This window comes from Rhinolophus hipposideros (assembly GCF_964194185.1).
Source record: "Rhinolophus hipposideros genome assembly, chromosome: 4".
Taxonomy (NCBI): domain Eukaryota; kingdom Metazoa; phylum Chordata; class Mammalia; order Chiroptera; family Rhinolophidae; genus Rhinolophus; species Rhinolophus hipposideros.
Window position 1 is genome coordinate 51,940,860 of NC_138050.1, and position 20,872 is coordinate 51,961,731.

The window sequence follows — 20,872 nt, forward strand, 5'->3', positions numbered from 1 at the left end:
GACGTACCTCTGGACACCCTCGACTAAGGCCACCTCGTCAGGCGAGGACGAGATGTACACACAGGATTTCCCCGAGTCTGGTGACTTCCTGGGCCCGTCCACGTCATCGTCATCTTTCACCTGGATGGTGTGGCATAGACAAAGGGCCCGGAAAAACAGTTCTTCTCGCTCCTATAAAAATGCGATACAAAAACGCACACATCTATGGAATAGCAGCTTAAAGTAGAAGGAAAATAAACAGAAGACAATAAACAAACAATAAAGCAGGACATGAAGCTTTTAAGGGTTAGGAAGTTTTAGTTTTGCCTCCGGTGGTCAGGAGATCGAGCGTAACTGTGGCCTTGGTTCATTCTGGAGCACTTCTGCAGTAATTAGGATCAAGATCAATGGGCTATGAAGACGGGAAGGGAATGAATGTTTAGGGAGGTGAGGCAAGGGGTTCAAGGTCACAAGAGGAGAACCCAGGGGAACTGACCTCAGACCAGCTGAGGCAGTCCTGCAGGGCCCCTGAGAGCCTGGATTCCCTCGGGATTCCAGAAGGATTTCCCAGGGGTCCTGGGATGCCACTGTGGCTAAGGGGGGCTAGCGGGGCCAGACTGGCATCACATGTGCCAGGTGGAGAGCGTTCCAGCAAGTGGCAGGAGGGTGCAATGTCTGTGGAACGTCTCAGAAAGGCCACTGGCCACCTGCCTCTCCCCTCTGAGATGGGGGTGAAACAGTTTTTGTATCAAAATGACCTGAAGTAAACGTAGCTGGGGATACAGTGCACTGGGTCACAAAAGGCTGTCACCACACAGTCCACTAAGGCAACCTAACCTTGGTGCCCTAGGCGACCCCACACAGGGCTCTGCAGCCACCAAGCTTTCTGGAATGGTCTCCTGGCTGACCACTGACGAGACTCACAGGCCCCTCCTGGAGATGCTGAGTTTTGGAGTCACAGTGCTCAATGTGTGTGTGCACCCACGTGTGTGTGTGTCTATGCGTATGTGTGTGAGTGCAGTGTACATGTGTCTGTATGTGTGCACACATATGAGGGTATGTATGCATGGGGTATATCTATGTGTGTGCATGTGTGTCTATGTGTGCACATGTGAATGTGTTGGGCACATTCTTATGTGCTCCACATTCTGTGGGGCACTCTGTATGTGCTCACATGTGTGTGAGCAATTGCACATGCAGTTCACTTTGCTCACGGCCCACCGTTTGCCTCGCCTGTCCACATTTTTAAAGCTGTTCCGAACACGATGTGACTGGCCAGATTTACTGGTGGGAAATGGTGGCATCTCACCATTCTTCTTACTCCAGTCTCTAGAAAATTTGTGTCTTTTTCCTGGATCCCAGAACAAGAGATGATACTAGGCTATCTTGTGAACTGGGACACTCAGACAGTGTGGAGGTGATGGGCCCTGAAGGGAAAACACCTGCTGGGAGAGCAGCCACCTACCCTCCCACTGACACCTGGGGAAGAGTCAATCATGTCGATGCCGGAAGCACCTGGGAGGACCTGCCCATTGCAGATGACGTGTGGCACGTAGACGTGGCCCTCAATGCAGCACTCCTTAAACTCCATGTTGTTCTCCGTGAGGGTGCCGGTCTTATCTGTGAAGATGTATTCCACCTGTGGACACAAGACTCGGCTGGGTGGTCTGGCCAGGAATTCGCTCAGCCTTCTCAGAAAGGGAGAAGGAGCGGCTCACTGCCTCAGACCCCAGGGCAGCCGTGTTTCCTAACATGAATGTTTTCCCCATGAAATGGACTTTTAGAGGTCTTACTCCAAACATACGCGTTTGCTGGGCTGAACTATATGCGTGCTGGATGATCCATCCTCCCCCAGCTTTTGAGTGGCTCATAGAGCCTGACTCAGGCGGTGGAGAGGAGGCCTTTGCTCGCATCAGAAAAAACGGTGGTTTTACTTTTCTCTGGATGCGAAGCACAAAGAACATGGTGTCTCAGTCACCTCCCCATGGATGGAAATGCTGGGTGGAGTCCTGGGGGTGGGAATAGACCTAATTCTTATGTAACAAAGAAATCAAGGCTATAGATAGGATAAACTTATTCTAAAGGTCTGGGAGGTCAAAAATCACAATACCATTTAAGGTTTTGAAGCTAAAATCCAAACAAAAGAACAAAACAAATTTCAGATAGAAAACTGTGAAAAGTGTAAAAACTACATCTAATGTTAAACCCTAAATTTAAATAAACTTAGGTTACATATTCCTCATGGATAACTGAAAGAAAGTGGGGGATTCTGGAACCCGTGCCACACGGTGGGGAGGTGGTTGGGAGTGCATGCACCTCCCACTGTCAGACACCGCGGGCCTGAGGGCCAAGGGTGTTGGGGGCCCAGTGTGCACGTCCAGGCTCAGCGCCTCTAATACACAACTCCAGGAGACAGAAAGGAAGCAGAGTTTAACATGATAATACAGGACTGAAGTGTGGGAAGCAGAAAAGCCCTCTCCTAAAACCAGCTACTTGTTTTTCAGTGTGCCTTTTCACTTAGGTCTCTCAGCAAAATGTCTTTTTTGTCATAAATCCCATAGCAGAAAATGCCTTTCCATGTGTGCTGGGTTCTAACAAGTAAATTATAAGTAGAAAGTAGTGCCCTGTGAATTTTTTTTTAACAAGCTGCCATCCAAAAACACTTGCCCAAACCTCTGCTGAGCCTCTCCTCGTAGTCTGGGAAATCAGCAACGTGAATAAAATCTGCATTCGTGATAATTCCATGCCACAGGTGGCTATGTTGTTTGAAGTGAACAGACACCCGACTTTTTTCAAATATTCATAATAATGAATATGTCACAATGTCTCCTCCCCTAAAATAAGCCTTTCCACAGATCTTTGGAGCTCCTGTGTTATAAAGTCATTCTTAGATTTACTCTGAGTAAGAATAATTTTCTGTACTGACTATCACTCTGCATTTTTCTTGTTACAGAAAAAATTCTTTCCTCCACAAATTTCTCAGGAATACACAAAATATACCGTGTATTATTGCAAAGGATATGAAATCCACAGAAGTAAAGATATTCTAGTACTGAGCAACCAAACTATGATTTGTGCACTGCTGACAGAGACAGTATTCCTAGAGGAATGCATTGAAAGTCAAACTCAGCAGCAAGCAAAATATTCTTTTAGTAACAAATATCTTTGACCCAAGGAGACAAAAGCAGTATATATCCATCAGAGTATAACCACCTATTTACAGACTGCTGTTTTAAGGCCATAAGGGAGCAGATTTCAGCTACTAGTCTAAAACAGCAGTTTGCAAAAATACTCCTCAAAATTTCTTCCTGCTGAAAAAAAGAATAAATCCGTGGATACCAAATGCCCTTTCCTGCAACACAAAGGCTGGGAAAGGGTTAGACTGGGAGTAGTGGGAAGGGCCCCACTAAAGGCCAGAGAATCAAGGCAAGGTCAGGGGACAAGGTCAGGGGGCCAGGCCTCTCCTTAGCTGAGAGTGGGGCCAGGAAGACAAGGGTGAGCACGTGCTCTGTCCTTCAGCCAGGTGGTCTGGGTGGCAGTGACTGCCCCCGTGGCAGTTCTATTATATACTATGTTGGGCACCTCATTTCCATTATCTCACTATTATGTCCATTTTACAGACTGAGAAGCTAGAGGTGCAGAGAGCTCAGCCCACCTGCCCCAGGCCATGCAGTTGTGGAACAGGATTTCAATGTAGGTATTTTGAACTCCATAATACAGCAAGCTATTAAACTCTCTGAGGTCTCATTTTGCTCATCTTTATAAGGGGGATAACTGAGAAGGAATCAGGCATCAAAGCCAAGTGCAATGCCTATGTAGTAGGTACTCAATAGACGTTAACTCACTTTCACCCCTTCACCCCAATTCACAGTATTAAAACCCAGAATGAGTACCACTTAGACCATGGATGAGCTTATACCAACCTGTTGACGTAATTAGTTTTGCAAAACTTGTAAATATAAAAGTATTACCAACTATCATACAAATAAAGTTAAAAAGAAAAAAAGGACTGCTGTTGTCTTTCACCAGTTATAGGTTATATCTCTGTGCATGAATTAAAATGGAAAAGTTGTCATTTCCCCATCTGGATGATTTGCCTGCATGATACGAATCATTGAGAATCGAGATAACTGGGAACATAAAATAGAGGGACTCAACTGTCAACGGATTATGAAAGACAATTCAGGAGACACACTGACCTGTCCTAACTCTTCGTTTAAATCCGAGGTGTTAACCAGAGGCCCTTCACCCGTTTCCTCGTCAAACATTTCTTCATCCCAGGTGATGAAATACGAGCCGAGGAACTTCTGCATCTCCACGGTGACATACATGGACACAGGGATGATGTAATTGAACAAAACCATGAAGGCCAGGAAGTCTGTGAACGCCCTGAGAAACTGAGAGAACACGGCGTTATTCCCTGCACCCACACACCAACACCACAACCATTTAAAACTTAGGCACAAATACACAAGCGCAATTTTGAAATACAAGTATTTCAAATCCAAACATAAGGCTTATTTGGGGGTGGTAGCAGCCGTTGGTTACTCGTCTGTCACCTGATTTTAGTGCTGTGATGGGCCATAAGCTGGGAGCAGGCCAGCATGTCTGCTCTGCAGGGGGGTAAGGATTAAGTCACCTGTTAGACAGGCACACTGCCAGGAGACAGGAGACCTCCCCAAGTGTAGGCCAGTGGGAAACTTTACATTTTGAGTATTCCAAGTTTCCTTTGAGACTCTGACAAATGACCAAACTGTTTTAAGTAAAGGAGATTCAATGAAATTATTTTATTAATAATACACTGGTTGGGGGAAATACTTTTGATAAATATGGCCAACTGAATGGGAATCCCCTTAAGAAAAAATGAAACCAATTCTTACCCTAATTTCCATATCATAGAGATTCTGTTTTGTTTTTTTTCATATACTTACCATAAGCAAGTACCATTTGTCTCACAATCATTAACGAGCTTCACCAAGCATCCTCTAAATATGGAACACTGCACTGGGTTTTGGAAATACCAAAGCATTTAAGGTATATCCTTCTAAATTTACTATGGGAACCAATATAGTTCCATACTTATATATTCAAACACACAAAGAAGGCAAGAGCAACCACTATATACAGCTAGAGAGGAAACTGATACTTTCAATGTCAACGAATACATTATTACAAAAATTTAATCAATCGCAACTTCATCATGTTCTTGTACCCCTTTTCAAAACAGTGGCCTACAGGGCATTTGTGATCACTACAAAGGGAATCACTTTCCATACCAGGTTCCTCTGTCTTTCTGATTCGGTTTTCTGATTATACCACGGCTCATCTCGGAATGGTTCACTCTGCCACACATATTTCAGGACTGTATTTATCAGTGCTTTACTGATTAGAATGCAGAGGTACACAATGAGGAATACATTCATTGATCTAAAACACAAGACAGAGATGGTTACGTAGTTATTGCTTCCTGAAGAATCTAGAACCGTGCCTCATGTGTCAAGATGAACACATTGCGAAGCAGCAGATTAGGAACCGCACAGCAAAGACATTTAAAGACTCTCCCCACCCCTCCAATCAATGGACACAGTAAAAATGCAAGCTCATTTCTATGTTAATCCACTCTGTGGTCGCTGGTGTGTGATACTAGAGGCCACAAGGGAAAGAGCTAAGTAAAGGGAAAGTTTCGTAAACAGGAGAGAACTCTACACAACTACATTGCTGACGTGGGTTTCTGCATGGTCTAGGATTCTATCGTGTAAGGAACATGCAGAAATCGATTTCTTCTAGTATTAAGCATCAACCAATGAGTTCCAAATGTAGAGATTACCACCAAATGAAGGAATGTGGGAGGGAGGGAGGGAAGTTAACACTAAAGAAGATGTCCTCTGTATAAGAATAATGTTGAATCCTTAGCCAATATCTTAGTATGTTTTGTAAAGAAGGGGTGATTTTCTAATACCTGTCTATGAAAACTATTTGTCAATGTAGACATCTGGAAACAAAGCATTCGTGCTTATAAAGAGCCGAATCTCCATTTTCATATTTGATGCAACCATAGATGGACAGTGACCCAAGATCACATTTCGAGATCAACTGACGAAGAGCAGGCAAAAGACACCTAAACAGTCTTCCCCCAAAATTTCTAAGTAGAACATAACGCTTTGTGAAATAATTTGTAACCGCTCAGTGGCCTACTTCAAGTCAAGGATACACTTTAACAAGAGGCATAGATGAGAAAATCCAGGCCACGGTTTTCTTACAAATTCAACTTTCCCCTTGGCTTGTTATTATAAGGATTTTACGGTTTAATAAAAGGGAGACTTTGTGCTCTCTGCTAATGCTTTCCTTAGTAAAACACATGGTATTCAACACCCAAAGTTCAGAGTGACCCTACTTTGACCTTTTCAAGAACCGCTCGGAGGAGCTGCTGGGCATCTGCAAATGACTTTGAAGCAGGACTTTGGGGTGTCCACAGGCGGGAGCTTCGGAAGTGGGCTAAAGATGTGTGGCCATTAACATCCCCAGAAGGTAGGACTTGATCTAAATAACCAGCTCTGCTGTCTATCTAGACACCATGAAGAAACTGTTAATAAGGCCAAGAGGAAAATGTTTTCATATCTAGAGTGGTTTGTGATACTTTTAAGTCACAGATTTTTTCACACTCTTTAAAAAATGGGGGACTGAACCTTACTTTTCTACAGCAGATCGTTTCTGGGATTTTGATTGATAATTTAATGCCATCTTGGTTTCCATGCCCGTGTAAATAGCAACACCTATAAAGTAGAAGATTAAATGTCAGAACAATAACACAATTGTATTTTGCCTTTGCATAGTAAGTGACACACAGCTATGGTGAAAATGGAATTTTCAATAAAACAAATCATATTTTTCATTTCACTAGGCTAGCTAGCTGTTCATAAAGAGCTACACAACAAGATTCTTTAGACTAAAGAAATTCTTTTTTATTTCCTGCATAGAGAACAACCTGTACTTTTTTTAAAGTTCAGATTTAAATAAGTTGGGTTTTCCAACAATAGGACACACTTGTATATTTTTAAGTTGTCTCGTTTTAATTAACACATCAAAGATAACCCACCCCCAAATGGGAGACACTAGCAAAGAAATACACCCTCTAAATGAAATTTGCTACAAAATATACTGTGTGAATTCTTCCATGGATTAACTTTATAGGTACTTAATATGCAAGCAATATCCTCAGATGCCATTGCTTGAATGGATTGTGGTTATACATCAATACTGGTTTTCTTAGGCAGAATTATCTCTGCCATGAAGTCCTCAAAGCACAAGAGATGCTTTCATGGTACCACTGTGGATTTTAACTACTTAATGCACCCTTAACTTTAAGGTGATTTTAAAATAATTTACTGGTTGAAACATTTACCGAAGATTTTCTCGGTGTTCTTTAGCGTGGCTCCTCTAAGAAGCAAGTTTTCCGATCCTAATGGCCTGCAAAAGTAAAAATGACCAGAAACAGGGCAATGGAGAAATCAGGGGGAGACATACCACAAGGCGAAAATCAAGTCATTTGCCTAAGAAACTTCATTTTAAGAGGACATCATCTAAATGTACATTTGCTTATATTTAGATTAGAAAAGTTATCCTGGATCCAGGTAAAGATGTGTAGTCTTTGCCTGTGGGAGCATAACCTGCTCTGCTGGAAGAACTCTGCGGATTCCAGGTTTGCGAGCACCTCTATCCCGGTGCAGCACCTGTTAGGAATACAGGTTCCACGCCCCTCCCCAGACCTACTGAGCCAGATCTACAGGTTTTAACAACATTCCATTCGTGATCTCTTGTGAGGGTGGTGGGCTGACAAGTGGGGTCTCTGAACAAGTGTCATCAACAGCACCTGGTAACTTGTCAGAAGTGTCACGATGACAGATAAACCCGAAACCCGCTCCAAACTGGCCTCAAGTTTGAGGACTGCTGGACTGGAAGACCCCCAAATGTTCTGGAAAATTGAAAGAGTGATGTCTTTGACTCATGTGGCTTCAGCTGTTACTACGACATCCTTAAGGAGACCCAGGGCATCTCATGTAATATAGTCATACTTTAAAGATGAAGGCTGGGATGCTCTGTATGCATTTATAAACACTGGCAGTCAATTCCACAAAGGCCATCTGAATGCAGGTGGCCTATAAATCTGGAACAATCCATGCATTGCTATTTTGAGGGGAAACAGGCGACAACCGAGGAATTTCAAAATCATTCATGTAAGAACAACCACTCCCCTAAGCACTCACTCAACACTCACTACTAGTGAGCAACAGACAAAAATCTCTGCCTACGGGTTCATATTCCCTTTGCTGATGAGGTCATAATTTCTTCTCATTTCCCAAGAGTAAAAGAGAAATGAGAAGCAGAATTCAACTTTACACATGTTGCTATCGTCAGCATTCTAATGATTTCCTTTGGAAGGGAAATGAAAAGAGTTGATAATGTTTACTGAAGTTTGCTTTTTTTCTTTATTAGTGTATTTAACTTCCTTTTACCATAGGAGGTTGAGAACCTACTGAACTCTAGAAGCTTAGAATGTGTTCAGTACATTTAGCTCAGGACTGTGCTCAGCAGAAGACGAGAAAGAAGGGGCTGCTCAGAGTGGAGAGTTGCCCAGGACACACCTGACCTGATGTGTCTGCCCAGGGCTGTCCAGTGGTCTCCACACTCATTCCTCAGCCTGACAATCATGAAAGACAGAGCTCCCAGGCCTGCACACTGGCTGTCTGGGTGTGTATAAGTACTGTCAGCCTCTATGAGCAACACTCTTACCATAATTTATGTTGAATATGCTTATGAAAACAAATGGCCCCTTTAAAAAGTGGCTCTGGGCAGTCTAAAAATAATTTACTTAAAAAAGTACTTTGCTTCTAGTTTGGACAAGAGGATGAAGAAATATGACCCTCAATGGATTAAGAACTTGAATATATAATTCATAACTGTCCACATCACAGATTTATAAACATCTTTAACTGCGAAAATACTGAAAGTGTGCTGAATAGCATAAATACTTAAAAAAATGAAACTAGAATTGCTATCAAAGTACAAAGTATATTAGTAGTTATCTTCTCAAGCTGCTTAGCATTAAACTTCATCGAAATATAAAGCTGAAAAGTCTGCAGTGTTTACTTTTTCAGATTCATCCCATCAGCAATATGAATCAATCTAAATCTACTTACTTGTTCAAACACTAATTCTCATAAGACACAGAAATACAGTTTATTTCTCCAAAGTAATTACAAATTACTGGTAGACTAATATGTATTTAGGAAAGACCATGGCAATGCCTCCATAAATTCTGAAAAGCACCTACTAACCAGCTGATGGATAAATATAAAATCATGCTAAGAAATGCACAAATTGTTTCCTTAAAACAAATTGTTTCAGGAGGTTTACCTAAGTCTAGATGAAATCTAGAGCCAAACATGTGTCCTTGTAATGATTACCAGTAGATTCATACATTCTAATAAAATGGCCTCCAAGTCAGAAATCTTGCAACTTCATAGTTGAACACATACTAGTCCATAAATTACGAAAGGGTATTTCTAATGGGGGAAATCATACCCTCTTCCTTTGCCTTGGAATTGTTTGATGGGCTCCTGATCTTTCTCTAGTGTGAGAAGACCCTCAGCAAAATCTTGTGAGAGAACACTTTCTATGAGCTTCATTAGTTTGTTAACATGTACAGCTGTACACATAAGAGAAACCAGAAAACACTAGATATTGGACTTCTGGGAAAGCTGAATTCTACTTACACAGCCCAACAGAACAAGAACAATGAAAACTCTTAGTAAAAAAAAAAAAAAGAAAGAAAGAAAGAAAAAATCACTTTTAATTTAATAATAAAGAAATGACAATCCCCCAAAGTGTTTAGAAGAAGCACGGCGGCTCACCTCACCGCGGGGTCATTCTGATCGTTGTAAACATTTATGCGGCCCACAAACCTAGCAACAGAAATGTCAGGTTACTGACACGGCAGCAGCATGGGTGGGAGAGGCAGACCAAAAGTGCCCTGTCCTATACCCCCGCCTTCCTGTTTCTAAGAAATAAGAAAATGTGCACCCACGACCTGGGATTCTTTACTCAAAAGTACATCGGTGTGTGGCTAAGCCACTCTACCGTCTCCCCTTTTTTTCTTGTACTTTCTGTTCTTAGTAGCCCATGACTTAAAATGATTTTCCTTAAAATCACTTCCTCACAATACAGAAAATGATTTTGTTCTTCAAGAAATTTAGTTCCGTTAAGCCACTTCAAAAGTTTGTATAGATAGCTACAGAACTAAATGTTGCTGGACTGTGAAAATAGGTTAAGTAACATATTTAACTCAATCTTAACTTTTAAGTAGTGATGTACATTTTCTTCCAAACAATCATGCTGCGAGACTATTTGGGGTGGAGAGCAAAAACAATGTGTAGGGGACACTGATCCAGCTTACTTGTAGAGGTCGGGCTGGGGCTGTTCGCACTCAATGGTGGCATGTAGGCCATCTATATCCTCTTCAGTATGAAATCCCTTTGTGTCTTGAACTGCATAATGTGTCTACAGATTGACAAGAAATGTGAATTCACAACAAAATGAGCAACACAAATCTAACAGCTGGTACCTCCAAACCTAGGGCAGCACCAGCATCAAATTTTTTGTGCGTCTAAATAAGTCCAATTACAAAGCCTGGTTAGCATATGAGAGAAGTGGTATAGTAAAGAGTTTGCAAATGTTAAAAAGTGATAGAATTATAGATAATGACTGTTATTCCTATACCTATTAGGTACCAGGAAGTTTCCCATTCTCACCTAGTGTCCGCAACTCAAAACTAACTGCAATGCTGGGAATTCTTCTTCAAAACTGGACACTTAGACTTATCTGTCACGGTGATGACTATCAATTAAGGGAACAAATTTTAGGAGCTAAAATATTCCTTTTTGTTTATACAATGCCCTACTGCTTATCATCATTGGAACTGCCCTCGGAGGACATTGTTTGGGGTATAAGCTTTCTGCATAGCTACTCACTTTGCCTGGACTCCAAGGTTCCTCAAACCTTAATGTTCATCAGAACCCCCCAGAACCCCCTGGAGGGCTTGTAACTGACTCCTGGGCCCCACCCGGGATCACGTTAGAAATGCAATTCTCAGGCTCCAGCCCCGAGTTTCTGATGCTCTAGTTCAGAGGTGGGGCTCGAGAATTGCATTTCTACATTGATCCTAGGTGATGGCACTGGCTGGGACCCTGTTTGGAGAACACTGGCCCAGGTAGTAGGGATAAGCATGAATAGGTCAGCTCGTCTTGGGAGGAGGAGAGAGGAAAAAAACACTCATGCATGAGGGCCGGGGGAAGGAGAACACATCTCTAAATCTCCTCTTATCTTTCTCTCTAATGATCAAGTGTTGGACAAAGTGTGTAATAAATCAAAACAAATACGAGATATAATCAGGGGAGCAAAAGCAGCAGCAGCAGCAGCATTTATATCATTTCAGGAGGCATTATTGTATATTGAGCACTTTGGGGAATTTTCTAACTATACCCTCACAGGAGTTCCTGGAAGACAGGCTTGCCTCCCTTTTAGGAATGTGAAAACTTCGGAAGGGTCAGTGCCTGCCCAAGGTCATACAAGCAGAGCAGCGAACGTGACCAGTGCAGGAGCCCAACTCCCCCACTCTGTGTTTGAGGACAGAGCTCAGATCAGTCCAGCTCCTAAACCAAACCAAAAGCACAGAAATGCCTTCAGAGGGCACACATTTGAGATGCTGAGCACCACACACAAAAGGCTGAAGTGGAACATGGATCCTAACAACTGCCAGTTCTGGACCAGGGTGACTGCCATACAATTTCACCCTGAAAACGGTGATACACCTGGAGGCCTGGAATAAGTTCACTAGTGATGTAGGGACATGTTTGAGCTGCAACATCCCTCCTGTGGGAAGGGGTGCAGAGGGCCGCCCACCACCAACAGCGAGGGTATACAGGGCTCTATTTGTTTTGATTTATTATACATTTGATTTGTCCAACACTTGGTTATTAGAGAGAAAGATAAGAGATTTAGAGATGCTTATTGTCAGGAAGGATGGGAACATAACCTCCCCACACTCCAGAGACCAGCAGCAGGTTACAGTGAACACGTGACAACCAACCAAGGATTTCCACTCCCAGAATTACTGGTGCTTATAATTGATTGTGCCAGAATGTTAACTCTCTTGGGATATGCTACATAGAAATTGTGAAAGTAAATAACTCCCCCCCCCCCCAAAAAAAAACCACCCCATAGGGATTTATACAATGATATCATGAATTATCCATAAAAGATTAACATATCTGGTAGTGTTTTTAAAAAGAAAATTTCTCTTTCCCATCCTAGAAATTGTCTATAGTCATAGGTATTGCTAAAGAACTGTTTTAGAGTTGCAGTTTTGTGAGCTAATGTCTTAGAAATGGTTACATTGAGTCATACTCACTTTTAGAAATTCCTTAGCTTTAGCTTTTTTTAAATAATGAAATCCTTAACATTAATAGTGACATAGTCTATTCTTTCATGATTGTTAATTAAAATTTTGTAGCATGAGCTACGAGTACAGAATTCCATACTGAATGTCAGAAATTAATTATAATTTCAGATATTAAGATATTTTAACAAAAAGACACTCATTGAAGTAACAGTGAGGCAAAATCCAGACTCATGTGTGACTTTTCACATAATTCCAGGGTAGTAAAGACATTAATTTTGACTAGTAAAATGAAAACTTTCAAAATTCCAACAATCTATGCATTATATCCTTAATTTAGTACCTCTGCTAAACAACACACCTAAATAAACAACATGAAGTTATTTCTGTTAACCCGAGATGGTAGTTTGTTACAGATACTGATGGTGGGAAGAAAATAGAGATAAAGAAGTAAAAGTCAAAAAACAATTTGGCCGGCACAACGCCCTGGGTTTTTTACTGTAATCACTGAAAATACTGAGCTTCCAAACATGGCATAGTTTCTAGCCTCCCAAGCACAGATGGGGATGGAAAATAAGGCCCTGTACGGGGTCTCCACTAAAAGGCATATTACTTTGTGACTCGATTCTCCATCTAAGCTGGCAGTTGTCACGTGGCAGGTCCCATCTCCACGGTTGCTGGAGAGGAAGATCAAGTCACAGGGGAAGGTCTCATCCTCCTTGACCATGACGATGTCCCCAACCTGCAGGACAGACAGACAATGCCATTACCTGAACACTTCCTCTGTGCAGCGGCATTTTCTTTGCCTAAAGTATCAGTCAATAATGACATATACCATTATGGCATTTATTAACAGGAGGATATATGGATGTAAATAAGACTCTAGAGAAAGGTCATTTCCCAGGCATTCCGCCCAAACAGAGGACAGACCAGGTGAGGTTTCAATGTACCAATTTTATATCCGGGAAGCATCAAAGTGCTTTATGATTGAATATGTTGCAATGGAAACATAGACAAACAGCCATAACAGGATTATCTTTCAGGATTCAGCCCAAGCAGGATGAGTTCAAGTGTTTCATTAACCTGTCTGAGTGGAAATTATTACTGCAGGGAGGCACCGATCAAAACTAGGTGTTCGATAAACCAGGTATGGGAGTTCTAAGAGCTGGCCAAACAACAGAACCAAGATACCGTCCAGATAACTCGAGCATGACTAAGAATAAAGCAGAAGCGGCAATCACATTGCAAAAACTAAAGTAAAAAAAAAAGTAAAAGTGAGTCACAGGATGTTTATCATATGGATTTTTAAGTAAGATGTAATCATCACAGTTTTTGTATTATCATCAAAGAAGGCATCTAAACAACCTCCTAGAAAGGCTCTTTTTGTCTGGTCATGACTTTGGACTGTGTGTCTGGAAGATATTTAAATGACCATCGAAAACCCAGAAATCAGGGTGACTAGCTAGTGGGTTCAAAATCCTTCCAATCACTTGGATGGTCTTGCTGCTATTTGCAAGACTGTCCCGGAATCAGGATATCACCACGTTTCTGTCTATACAATTGGGGTTCCTGTCACACCCCATTATGGTCCCAGCTGAGTGTCTGAGAACTTAAAATTAAGAGTGTTGTTCTCCTTTGGGAGACCCAAATAGACCTCCGGGTTCAGTGACATTTCTATCAAAATCCTAGCAAAGATCTTTGTAAATACAGATGGGCTTATTCTAAAATTCATGCAGAAAGGTACAGGCCCGAGAATAGCTACAACAATCTTGGAAGAATGACATGGGGGAGTCACTCTGCAGATCTGAAGGCTTCTTATGCGGCTGTAGTAATCCGGCTGTACGGGTACTGGCAAAGGACTGGCACAGAAACCAGTGGAACAGAACAGGGAACCGTGCAATTGACCCACACAAATATGCTTCCTGACTTTTGATGAAGGTACAAAAGCAATTACATGGAGAAAGGACAGCCTTTCCAACAAATGATAGTAGATCAATTGGGCAGTCATAGGCAAAATAGGAACTTTGACCTAAATCTCACACTTTATATAAAAATTAATTCAAAATGGATGATGAACTTAAATGTAAAATGTAAAACTATGAACCTTTTAGAAAGAAATGTAGGAGAAAATCTTTGGCTTGCAAGGCTAGGCAAAGAATTCTTAAGCTTGACACTAAATGCACAATCTATAAAAGGAAAAATCAATAAATTGTTCTTCATCAAAATTGAAAAATTTTGCTTTGTGAATACCCCATTAATGGGTTTCTGAAAAAGGACTAGTATCTAGCATATATGAACTGTCAAGATTCATCAGTAACAAACCTCAAATAATACAACTAGAAAATGGGTAAAAGACATGAAGAGCGTTTTTCACAGAAAAGGATATACAGATGGCATATAAGCACATGAAAAGATAATCAACATAATTAGCCACTAGAGAAATGCAAATTTGAACCACACTGAGATATCAGAATGTCTGAAATAAAAACCAGTGCCAACACCAAGTGCTGGTGAAAATGTAGAGAAACTGGGTCTCTCACACATTGTTGACAGGAATGCAAAAAGGTACAGCACTCTGAGAAATTGTTTGGCAATTCCATTGAAAACTAAAAATGGATTTATTCTGTGACCCAGCAATTCAACTCTTGAGCTTTTATGCTAGGGAAATAGAAACTTTATTCACACAAAAAAACTGTACACAAATGTTTATAGCTTTATCCATAATAGCCCCAAGCTGGAAAATACCTAAACGTCCTCCAGCTGGTGGATGTAAGCAAACTCTGGTTCACTCCGCATCATGGACTCAGCGATAAAAAGAAGGAGCTACTGATTCACACAACTCGGGTGAAACCAAGGGAATTAGGTTGAGTGAAAGAAGTCCGTCCTAAAAGGTTGCAGACTATAATTCCATTTATGTAGTGACATTCTTGAAATGACAAAATCTTAGAGATGGATGAATGAAAGGTTTCTTTTTTAACATCCTCCAGCACCCTCTGTAGGCATGAGCCATTAGGGGCCACGGACGACCATGCCTAGTGTTGCAGAGACAGCCTGATCTTCCTCCCTCGTCTCCCATAGTCAAGTTAGAATCCTCTAGTTAGAAGAGGCCGGATACAGAGCAGACATTTCCCACAGGAGATCGATGCATTAAAAATTCAATTTTCTGCTGGTAGACACTGCTTAGATCTATTTTTAAAGAAAGAGATGTTGATTAAAAATTACAAATTGCCAGTTATAAAAATAGTTATAGGGATGTAAAGTACAGCATAAGGAATATAGTCAATAATGTTGTAATAACTATGTATGGTGCCACATGGGTACTAGACGTATCAGGGTGATCACTTCACAAGGTATATAAATGACTAATCCCTATGTTGTACACCTGTAACTAATATTGTACGTTAACTGTAATTGAAAAATAATTTAATTTAAAAAATGTATGGAAGACTATGTGAAGGAAACATAGTTGTTCAAGGAAACTGCATTTAGGACCTGGGGACTGAAGCAGCCTGGTAACATGTGCATGGGGTCCCCACGGCTATTCCCACAGCCATGAGGCCCGTGCACCCAGCCCCTCACCTCCCTGACCCCAGGACCACTAGAAAAATACTGCCAATCCAGGCTAACCAAGGGGAAGCTCATTCAGAATTACTAAAACACCTAGACAGTAAAATTTATAAAGCAAAGAAAATGTTTAAAAAAGTAATAATACATACAATATTACGTGTGTATGTACACGTAATAACTAGAACTAGGTTCATAAAGATGGATCACACACTGATAACATGTGAACAGGCTTCCTGGTGGGTCCTGGTATCCTGGACCCTGCCCTTTTCCTGAGACACCCACTGATCCTCAGGCTACTCCCTTTTTCATGGCTTGAGGACTGTGCTTGGAAGCAGAGGCCCACTTTTCTTTCACTGTGCACAAGGGCTGGTGACCTTCCCATAGCAACTTCCCGATGGCCCCACCACAATTTCTGGCCAAGAAAGCAGCCCGGAGGGAGAGTGAAGCTGGCAGATAAGAAGGGAAGGTGGGTGGGCGGGGGAAAGAGGTGTGGGTGGGAAGACAAGGGCAGGAGGAGGTGACAGGAAGGGGGCAGTGGGCTCCATCCCTAGATTCACAGATAAACATTACTCCAGGATAAACTGTGAAAATCACACTTACCACTTGTACTTTTAGGTACTTGTACATTTAGGTACTTCTAAATGGCTAGTGAAGAATGTATGAAAGTAATCCACTTAAATAAACACACATTTAAAGACAAAATAAAACATCAGTATGCCAATAATTCATTGGAAAAAATGAAATTGCAACGTTCAGTGAAGTTTCTGACCCAATTTCCATAAATTTCCAATTACTGGAATTCATGTTAATATGATTTTGCCTTGTTCTAAAAGAAAGTTGTAGCAATTTCCCTGTCTTGACTGGTTAGTATAATTGCATAAACAACCTGGTTAGGGGTGCTGACAGGAAGTTCGTGTGTGTGGAGGGAATAAGAGATGTATGGGAAATCTCTATAATTTCTGCTCAATTTTGCTGTGAACCTAAACATGCTCTAAAAAATAAAATGTATTAAAACTTTAAAAAAAAAGATAGTGGTAGACTCTTGCCCGAAGTGAGAACTATTTGGGGGAGAGGAGGTTGGGCCTCTACCCAATGGAAAAACAATGATGGACAACTGTTTTGCCAAAGAAAATAAAATGGTTACATTATTGTTGTTTCTCACTTGTTTTTGGTTTTAAACCAATTAAATGTGTCAGTTATTACTTACTCTCAGCTTTCGGCTCTGCTTCCGAACCAGCTTGCCATGCTGGATGAAATGCACAGGGCACTGGTTCATGGCATTGTCTGCTTTATGGCGAAGCCAGTCTTCATAGCCCTAAAAAATAAAAAAATAAAAAATTACGACAGAATCTCATGTGATGGAACGAGATAATTGTGGAAAGTCCATTAGCTCTTAGCCAATCCCTCTGGACTTTGCTGGAATAGGCAGCAACTGTGGGTAAAGTATGGCCAGCCTCCGCCTCTTGGACAAGCAAGGTGGCCAGAAGCCCGAGAACCCCAGCCATGCCCTTGGGTAGGTCTAACCATAGTAAAACTGTGTCCATGAGAAGGAATAGCCACAGTACAACCAGAAGTCACCTTTAATTCTTCTTTTCCTTACACCCAGCAGCTACGCACAGGGAAGTCCTGGCGCTTTTCCCTCAGTGGATCCTAAGTCCCCCACTTCTTCATGTCCCCTGGCCACCCTTCTGTTGGCCTCCAGAAGGCCAGCCTTCCCTGTCTTCTCACACTTGGAAGGAACAGGGACATGACTAGCCCTGCCACTGCTGGGAGCCCGACTCCACACCATCTAATGGGGGCTTCCCAAACTTCCTCCTGTCAGGATGTGTGCAGAATGGCCGTTCTCGAGTCCACTGTGGTGACCATGCTAGGATGCTCACTGCCAGGGCCATGGCCTGGGGTCCCTGAGGAGCCAGGACCAGCTCATGCCCTGAGGTCTGGGGTAGGGGTCTTCCGGTTCCCCTTCCACTGGACTCAGGCCCTTGCTTCACCTGGTTCTCGGTTTAAGTGAGTGTATCAGAGAGGCCCCAACTACCGGCACCCTGCTGCCCCCCAATGCACATACATGTACATGTATGTGCGTATGTGTGGGTACACATGGCTTCTTGGTGTCTGTCTCCCTCAATGGAATGTCTCTTGTTCAACATTATCATCTCTAGGGAGTCCAAAAGGGCTTAGTATATGGCAGAAGCTCAATAATTATCTGTAGAATAAATGAATAAAGGATATGTGCAATGCAGGAAATTAGAAAAGAAACATATTTTCTAATGATCTGTCTAGACTGTGTTCCACCCAGTTTTTCTCGGTCTTCTGGCTGGTTTTCTCCTCTCTACTCTGCAACTCAGTGTAGGAGGATGCATTTTTGAAAACAAAATCAAGACAGAAATAAAAGAACCAAAAATAACTTTTCAAAATTAGGTTTTACCTGTTATATTACAAAAAACTATATGTTCTATGGACAAAGGAAATACATGTATCACTCTCCAAAAAAAGAAACTAAAAAAGTCCTAATCCTATCACTCAGTAAAAACTCTTAATATGTAAATTATTCATACATAAATATAATTATGTATAAATATACTTCTAGTCCTTTGGGGTGTATTTTTGCAAAATTAGGATCACACTGCCCATACTACTCTATTTTCTACCTTCGATATATCATGGATGTTTTTCCAGGGCAATTTGGATTGCTTTAAGGTTTTGTAGTTATAGGCATACTTTGATAAACAGCTTCACAATTGTATTTTCGTGCTTATCCATGATATATATTTAGCATAGATCCCCAAAAAGAAACTGTCTGAGTCAAAAGATGAATAAGACTTTTAGGCCTTTAATATGAACCAACCAAAATTCCTCAAGAAACCTGGAACCAATTATATTTCCACCAGCTGAACTTAAGTGTTCTACCTTGAAAAGCACAAGACAGCCTACATATGTCTCCTGACTATGTCTTTTATTGGATCTGGCAGCCAGAATCTTAGCAAACAGAGTAAACTGCCTGATTCATTTTGTGACACCCATTATAAGCCTTACAGTTCTCCACGCACATATGCATTTTACGAACTGCAACAAACATTGGAAATTACCAATATTGGCTGTTCCTCTGTCAACTCAGACACTGGCTCAAGCCCTGGAAAAGCAGCCTGACCTGATTCTCATAAGCAACAACTCTGCTAAATCCTTTTGGTCTTAAATAGGCACAATTTCAAATTCTTTCAAATTTCAAATTCTTTCCCCATACTCTTTCTGCCCAAGACTTTGGTGTTTTCTAGATTGATTAACATGCCTTTAGGGTTGGGTTTACTCCGAGGTGATAGTGCATTTGAGTTAAGGATGATGAATTATGTCTTCTCTGGAATGTTTCCCAGCACATGAAAGAGAAAACCAGGTTCCTGAACAGCTGTCCACATCTCCAGATGTGATTATATATCTGTACCCTCTGTGGGTAGCAGATCCTTTCAGTGAAGACAGTGGAGGACATAACAGGGTAAGCAACTCTTCTAAAATCAGACACCAGCTTTGGTCGATTCAGCATGAAAACCATAGTTTCTTCCTCAAACTCACAGGGCACCAAATTAATAACTGCATGGTACAATCTCTATTATTTTAACTCAAGTATCAATCTAAAATAGTTATAAAAATGAATTTCTAGAACTTAGGTAAATTTTCTGTGAACTAGCTGAAACGAACCAGATCACTTTGGAGAAGAGGAGGTATATATCCCAGGTATATAACAAAGGTAACAACCTTCTTTCTTTGTCTGTGAAATTCTTACCTGTTTGATAGCTGTGACAGTAATGACAAAGAACAATGGAAGTCCGCTTGTTACTGGACTGGTGGGTGTATCAATAATCAACTGCAATTAAAAGAGAATTGTAGAGCCATTTTCAAACACATGTATTAGTGACTTTAGACAGACTGGCTGGCCGTGTTATACCACCACCCAACATTTGCATTTACTTATTTTGAATTGCTTTACTGTTACCCCACGTTATCCCACCTCTAGAGATAAATTAGGTAAGAAGTAAATCATCCTATTTTACTGTGGAAATGAGGACAGTTCTCTTTAATTAAGGGACATGCTGAAGGAAACCACATTGACATGGCAAAGACATAAGTCTGATACCAGTGTACATTTATTTTAATTTACTACTCTGCTTCTGGTGCCACACTTTCATTACATTATTTGGATAATTTAATCTTGGGGACATTTTAAAAGTCCTTCAAATGTATTTTGTGTGATTGAGAAAGAATAGATCGCTGTTCTTAAAATACATCTGACTTATTGTTCCCTCATTCATCCATCACTGTGGTTTTTCACTCTTTCTTGCCTTCTCTCTCTCTCTCACTTTATGCTTTCTCTGGAGCATCTACGCATACTTAGGAAGAGGATACATATAATAATGCTTAGCTTGGTGAGTGAATTTCTCCTAAAGATTAAGAAGCTCTTAACAACCCCTCCAGAGCTAGAAGGTGGCCAGAACCAACTCAAAAGCAGAATGTTCATGTGGATGTTTTAGCTTACAGGTCTCTCTGAACCCACACACTTGTCCTTGAAGAAAATAAATGAAGGAATTGTAGATAAGGGGCACCAACTCTTTGCTCCTTTTTAGCAGCAAACCATAGTTAATCACCTGAGAGTAAAATGTCACTTATTTAGATTTATATTTGAGGCGACACAAAAAGATGACTGGCCTTACCTGTACCAGAAATATGATAAGAAAATAAAAGTTGGCTATTCTTCTGAATTGTTCAAATAAATTCTTGGGTATGAAGTTCCAAAACGTGTACTGTATAAAAGAAAAACAAAAAAGTGTCATTTTGATCACATTTTACTTCTTGTAAGTATTACTCTACTGCGTGACCTCAAAG

At 41.2% G+C, this 20,872-nt stretch overlaps 1 protein-coding gene across 6 annotated transcripts in view; it reads right to left on the bottom strand.

Annotated features, from left to right (window-relative positions):
* Window positions 1–20,872, bottom strand: part of ATP11A (ATPase phospholipid transporting 11A) — a 132,160-nt gene that overhangs the window by 38,919 nt on the left and 72,369 nt on the right. For all 6 annotated transcript variants that reach the window (XM_081045690.1, XM_081045693.1, XM_081045689.1 and 3 more), the window contains exons 3-14: window positions 20,701–20,790; window positions 19,776–19,856; window positions 17,208–17,315; window positions 13,047–13,175; window positions 10,433–10,536; window positions 9,891–9,941; window positions 7,382–7,446; window positions 6,671–6,752; window positions 5,256–5,406; window positions 4,179–4,376; window positions 1,445–1,618; window positions 8–171 (exon numbers count right to left, since the gene is read on the bottom strand). In XM_081045690.1, coding sequence (XP_080901816.1) covers window positions 8–171; window positions 1,445–1,618; window positions 4,179–4,376; window positions 5,256–5,406; window positions 6,671–6,752; window positions 7,382–7,446; window positions 9,891–9,941; window positions 10,433–10,536; window positions 13,047–13,175; window positions 17,208–17,315; window positions 19,776–19,856; window positions 20,701–20,790 — 1,397 coding nt within the window. The remainder of the gene's footprint in view (window positions 1–7; window positions 172–1,444; window positions 1,619–4,178; window positions 4,377–5,255; window positions 5,407–6,670; window positions 6,753–7,381; window positions 7,447–9,890; window positions 9,942–10,432; window positions 10,537–13,046; window positions 13,176–17,207; window positions 17,316–19,775; window positions 19,857–20,700; window positions 20,791–20,872) is intronic.